The sequence below is a fragment of the Hippoglossus stenolepis genome, chromosome 4 (assembly GCF_022539355.2).
Source record: "Hippoglossus stenolepis isolate QCI-W04-F060 chromosome 4, HSTE1.2, whole genome shotgun sequence".
Classification (NCBI taxonomy): domain Eukaryota; kingdom Metazoa; phylum Chordata; class Actinopteri; order Pleuronectiformes; family Pleuronectidae; genus Hippoglossus; species Hippoglossus stenolepis.
In genome coordinates, this window is record NC_061486.1 from 51,653 (window position 1) to 58,259 (window position 6,607).

The 6,607-nt window shown below is 41.2% G+C and overlaps 2 protein-coding genes across 2 annotated transcripts in view; both read right to left on the reverse strand.

The window, feature by feature from the left end:
* Positions 1 to 6,607, reverse strand: part of LOC118106630 (collagen alpha-1(I) chain) — a 688,934-nt gene that overhangs the window by 43,875 nt on the left and 638,452 nt on the right.
* Positions 2,868 to 4,162, reverse strand: LOC118106288 (E3 ubiquitin-protein ligase TRIM35-like). Its single transcript, XM_047339549.1, is given in 2 exon segments — positions 2,868 to 4,000; positions 4,003 to 4,162. Coding segments are annotated over 2 exon segments (978 nt in total). The 3' UTR covers positions 2,868 to 3,182.

Sequence of the window (6,607 nt, forward strand, 5' to 3'; positions counted from 1 at the left end):
TGTTGTGCCATAATGCATCAAACGTGATACCATAAAATGGTGTGCCTTTCGGCATTCAATAAACTTGGTTATCAAAATAAAATATAAAATATAAATATTTTATTATTAATATTAAATAATAACTTTAATTGATTAAAGTTACCTCGGGGCACCACCCTTCAAAGGAAGGGAAAAGATAGCCAATTTATTGATTAAGTCTCATAAAGGTTCTAACTACAAATTTGGAACTCTGATTAACAATTACATTAATAACTATAACCAAAATTACCATATAGATAGTTAGCTAAGTTGAAGGATATGGGGTTCTTGACAGTGTAGAGGTTGGCGAAATTCACTTATGCAACATTAATGAAAAAACATTTGTGAAAGAAAAACATTTATTATGAATATAATAAAGTATAAAAACACAAATTACTAACGGTCTAATTGCTAAACAAAGATAGGTATGTGTGTATACATGTGTGTGTGTCTGTGTGAGTCAGCGTGCTTTCAAGATGGTCGCTGGCCAAAGAGATAACACCCCACCTATTGGAATGTTTACGACCTGTAGAGATAATGAGGTGAAGAGTTATGCGTGTGTCTGTGTGTGTGTGTGTCTGTGTGTGTGTGTGTCTGTGTGTGTGTGGTCTGTGTGTCTGTGTGTGTGTGTGTCTGTGTGTGCCAAATTAGAGAAAGTTACTAGATTGGATGCAACGAAAGACTGTGAAGAGCATAACAGACTAACATTACTTTCTCAATAACCTGTACCCAAAATATCACAACACCACAAATCAAACTTATAAACGTCCCACAGAATCGAATAAACAGTCTTGCTTAGCCTAGTATAATGATTAAGCCCAGTTGTGTTACCAGTCCGTGGAAAGGGGAAAAAGGAAGTTGCTGTGCAGTTCGCAGTTTTGTGTCGTCTTGCTGGTTTTGGTTGAGCTGTGTAGCTCAGTTGCTGGCTGAAGTTTGCAAGCAGGACATTGAGTCGCTGCTAGGACGTTGCTAGAGCTTGGAGGGCGAGGAGGTTTCCTTGGTGAGATGAGTTGGAAGCTGCACCTTTGTGCTCCTCTCGAAGAGTTGGATGGGAAGAGAAGATGTGAGCTGAAGAAGAGGCTCAACAGCCTTCCCTCCTGTGGAAGGATCGTAGGAAAAGGCTCGACAGCCTGCTCTCCGTAGAGGGAGTGTAGAAAGAGAGTGAAGAGTTGGATAAACCTGGCTTTATATTGGCCCGGTGACCTCACAGGTCATGGGGTCCAGAGTGACCAATGGGAGTTGAAACCTGTGTCCCTGGGGGGGTTTCACACCTCTGATGGCCCCTGGGAGACTGAGTCTTGGAGGAACATGCAGCTTCAGGCTTTGATGGCACATGTAGGCCGAAGTGTAGTTTCACACAAAGAACCATGGCCCAACAGTGTCCTCCACGTGTCCGGATCCTCTTCTTCACCCTGACATGTTCGTATTATTTTGGTTGGTTTCAGTTTCACATCCGTCACGTGTTGGAAACATCATCAACATGTTCAGTGGCTCACTGTGAATCCTCTGGAGAATCTGCTGATCCTCACATTATCTCAAACAAGCTCAATTAAATCTCTGTTTCCCACAAACACCAGTGTTACATCTGGAGATCATTGTCATTTGTGAATAATCATTTATTTTCACTCTCGTTCTATAAATTCACCTCATACACTTTTATCATGTACGTGTGTCACAGAGGCAGCCATCACTTCCTCCAGCAGATAATCAACCTGTGATGTTGGAGAAAGACACGAGGTCACGTTGAAGCTTCCCTCGTTTCTTTTGAAACCAAACTCCGAGTTCCTCCATCTTTGTTTGCAGCTCATTCACACGTGTGTATTCCGTGCTGCTGCGTTTGGGATGCGAAACATTTCTACTGTGAATCTGCATCTGTGTTGGAACACGTTGATGAAACATTCAGTCAGTAGATCGATGTGCAGTCACACACTGGGGACGACCCCATGAGGACGGAGCGGTCAGAAACAAGATGGCTGCAGACACTTTACTGCTGAACGTGTGTGTGTCACAGCAGCAGGAGACGGTTCAACATGAAGCAGAACATGAACCACAACATGTTTTATGATGTTGCTCACAAACAGGAGTCGATGCACCTTCAGCATTTAGGAGGAATTTAAATGTTGAAGCTGAACTAAACCTCTGTTGTGTTGTTGTTGAGGAATGAATGAAAACACTTTGACAGACACAATCATTTTGGCTTCATATTTACATCTCAACTTAAAAAAGGTCAGAACTCTGTTTCTGTTTCATAGTTTTTATTATTTTGATCACAATATTAAAATCACATCACTAGGCTGCTGTTGAATAAACACTTTTACAGACAGAATCATTTTGGCTTCATCACATCAAACAGACAAATGTTCATATATGTTGGATTATTTCATATGTGAACAGACTTTATGTGATTAAACATGAATCATGTCTCATGTGTGAGTTTTAATAAAGTTTGTTGAATGTGAACAATGATCAGCTGTTATTGATAAATGTGTTTTTATGTGGATCTTCATCAGTTTGCTCGACTTCATGGATCCACACAAAATCTAAATGATAGAAAACATTTTCCATGAAAGTAAAAAACAAACCAAAGATAAAGATCAGAAAATAATGAAATCTTTTTACACACGTGGAAAAGTCGACAGGAGAAATAAAAACGAGTGAGAAGTAAAAGGAGAAATAAACAAAGCTTTAGAATAACGAGTTTAACTTTTAAATTCAGCAGATTTCTCTTGAAGAAATAAACATGATGAATAAAATCTTTCTCTCTAACTGCTCTGATCCAGCGTCACAGAGACATTCACAGGTAACAGCTTCAAGTGATCTCTAGTGAAAAAGTATGGAAACATCTTCTGAGTGAAAGTGTGTGTGAAGGTGTGAATGTGTTTGTTAGTATCAAGATCAGAGAACGACAGTTCTCCTCTGTTCCAGTCCAGTTTCACTCTGATCCTCTGGATCTTCTGCACAGAGAGAACAGATGATCCTGATGGTGACCATGCTGAGTATTTACCTACAAAGAACCATATTCCCCATGATCCAGACAGTTTGTCTCCCTTCCTCTGGACAGACTCTGCTCTTACACCCAGTTCCCAGTGAGTACTGTCTCCAACCAGGACGTCCCAGCTGTGAGTCCCTGAGTTAAAACCCTCAGATCCCAGGACTGAGGCGTGTTAATCAAACCTCTCTGGATTGTCAGGAAGCTTCTGTTCCTCTCCTAGTCTCAAACTGGTCAGATCTTCAGACAGGACGAGTTCTGGATGAGCAGAGTTTGGGTCCAGAACCACAGGACTGTAGGAGACCACGTCCTTCATCTTGTTCCAGATGTTGAAGCTCAGGTTGCCCAGATGTTTAGCCTCGTCTATCAGAGCTCCTGAGGCCAGCTGTGGATCATCCAGCAGGGGGCGCTGCTGGACTCGTTCCACTGCAGCCTTGTAGTTGAGCAGGAACGAGACGTCTTCAGCTCTCAGCTCGTCCTCTGTGGTTCTGATTGTGTCTGAAAGAGCCGTTATGTCTCTGCTCAGAGACTCAATCTTCTCCTTCATCATCCGACTCTTCTGCTCCTCTTCCTCCCTCAGTGCAGCCATCCTGGCCTCCTCTTCCTCCTCCAGAAACTGATGAAGCTTTTTAAACTGCTCCTTGATCTGCGTCTCTGTGAGTCCGGCCTGGACCTTAATGTGTTCTGCTGTTAGTTCACACTTTACTTTAACACGTTCAAAACACTGTAACTTCTTCTTCAAGGGCTCCAGAGTTTCCTGAAGCTGCTTCTTGTGTTGTTGTGCAGCTTCATCGATGGGTCTGAATCTGTGGTCGCTGTGTTTCTCTGAATCTCTGCAGACGAGACACACTGGCTGCTGATGGTCCAGACAGAAGAGTCTGAGTTTCTCTGAGTGCAGACTGCAGAGAGCATGTGAAGAGCTCTGATCTCTCTCCTGTAAGAAGGTCTCACACAGGTTCTTTAACGCCAGGTTACAAGGTGGTTCACGATTGAAGATCTTCTCTTACAAAGTGGACACTCTTTTACTTCTTTGTCTTTCCACCAGCTCTTCACACAGTCTTTACAGAAGCTGTGGCTACATGACAGAAGGACAGGATCTCTGAAGACATCATGGCAGACGGGACAGCAGAGATCCTCTTCTGATCTGGAAGCCATTGAGTCTCCAGGTGAAGCTGAAAACAGACAGTCAGTCAGTCACAGCTCCACGAACTTCACTGAGGTTTACTTCCTCTCTGAGTCGAGGTGTTTGTTAAACTCACGGTCAGTGTGTGGAGCGTCGGCAGGTTGTAGTGTGACTCTTCTCTCCTGTAGCTGGACTCACTCAGGACGTTTGGTCTGGTTTGGTTCAGTTTGGTTTGGAAGGTGAATGTGATCGTCTGGTTTTCAGCCTGCGTCTCTTCAGGGAGGAACAGATGTTTCCTGGTTTCTCTGGTGAGTCAGGACACGATTGTAAAAAGTAATTCAAGCCTTGGATTTGATAACTGGTCAAAAGTCATTTGGCAGCAACAAGCTCACACAGACAAGAGACTTGGTGTAAAATAGCTGCTTGAATATGATCGTGATCTGATCAGTGTTCAAAGTTCAGAGGAAGTTCTGCCAAAGTAAAGATAAGTTATGATTAAATATTAACTTTGTCAAGAAGAGGTTTGTGTCAGATCCTATAGACAAAAGTCAGGAAGTGCGGGGGAGTCTGTGACGTAGCTGCAGAGCTGAAGTCACATTAAAGAGACAGAAGCAAAGTGCAAACAAATGGAAACAATGTCAGAAAATTAAAAGATGGTTTTATAAATTCAAATCAGCTCAAGTTTGCTCATTAATTTGTGTGAGTGCAGTAAAAAAGTATGACATCATCAAATGATTGTACATTTTGTTGTGATTATTATACCTTAAGTGTGACACCATTATATGATGTGACTTTGGACATTCAATAAATGTGGCTGTCAGAAACATACTTAATATTAATATTAAATAATAGCTTTAGTTTACATTAAAGCTACCTCGGGGCACCAGCCTTCAAAGGAAGGAAAAGAGCCAATTTATTGATTAAGTCTCATGAAAGTATGAACTACAAATTTGGAACTTTGATGAATAATTGAATTATTAACTTTAACCAAAATGACCACGTCAGTAGTTAGTAAAGATGAAGGATATGGAGTTCAGAGGATTGTAAACTTCACACTTATGCAACATTAATGAAGACAACATTTGTGTTTAAGAAAAACATTTATTATGAACACAATAAAAATATTAGAAAGTGGTGAAAATGTACGTATTCTGGAGTAAATTTAAATGGGCGTGGCAAAATGGCTCAACAGCGCCCCCTGCGCCCCCTGGAACGTGTTCACATTGACCGATCTTCACAAAAATCGATACACATGTGTATCATGACCAGACAAACAAAAAAGTCTGAGGTGCAATTTGAAAAACGCAACAGGAAGCCCGCCATTTTGCATTTAGTGGCCATTTTGGCCATTTTTCACATTTTTACTTTGACGAACTTGTCCCAGGGCTTTCATCAGATCAACTTCAAATTGAGATGAGTGTCATCACAACAAGATGGAGATACAAAATAACTCAAAGATCGATTTTTCGTCGCACGGTGTGACCGTGGCGCGTGGCGTCAAGGTTTGATTACACGCCATCAAAACACGAGGTTCTGTATCTCGGACATACATGGACCATGAGTCCTTTGATGCTGAGCCGTCAACAAACGACTCCACTCCTGCATTATCAGCATCAAAGGATTCAACAACAAATTAAATGTAATCACAAAAATATACCAAACAATAATAGTAATAGTTATAAAAATATATAGAAAAATATAGACAGAAAATCCTTAAATCTGAGAACACAAATAAACAATTATTATTATTATTATAATAATAATAATGGGCCCGAGCACAATTGAGATGACACTCATCGCAATCTGAAGTTGATCTGATGAAAGCCCTGGTACAAGTACCTCAAAGTAAAAATGTGGAATATGGCCAAAATGGCCACTAAATGCAAAATGTTGCGTTTTTCATAATGCCCCTTTTTTGTTTGTCTGGTCATGATACACCTGTGTATCGATTTTTGTGAAGATCGGTCAATGTGAACGCGTTCCAGGGGGCGCAGGGGGCGCTGTTGAGCCATTTTGTCACGCCCATTTAAAATGACTCCAGAATACGTAAATTTTCACCACTTTCTAATTTTCTGCAAAGTTTGGTAAGAAGTTGAGCATGTTAAAGCCTCAAAAAGCCAATTCATTTGCCTGAAAAAAAAAAAAAATCCTTACAATTTCCATAGGGCCTCCCACGGTCTCCTACTGTTCGGTGCTCGGGCCATAACTACAGAGTTGTGTTGTGTCACAAGATAAAAGAAGATGAAGGTTCCTGTTGTTATATCTTTAATAGCAAGGAAATGACTGTTCTTTTTTCATATGCCCTCGTTCTACGAAGCAGTTTGTATCCAGTCTTTTTCTACACAAACACATTTGCAACAACACAGAAGTTTTTGCAGTTTTCAGGTTCACATGTTGTTTTTACAACACGGCGTCGGCCCTTCTCACCAACGGTTCTGCAATGTCCTCGTCTTTCCAACTGGACGTCTTCGTCAGTG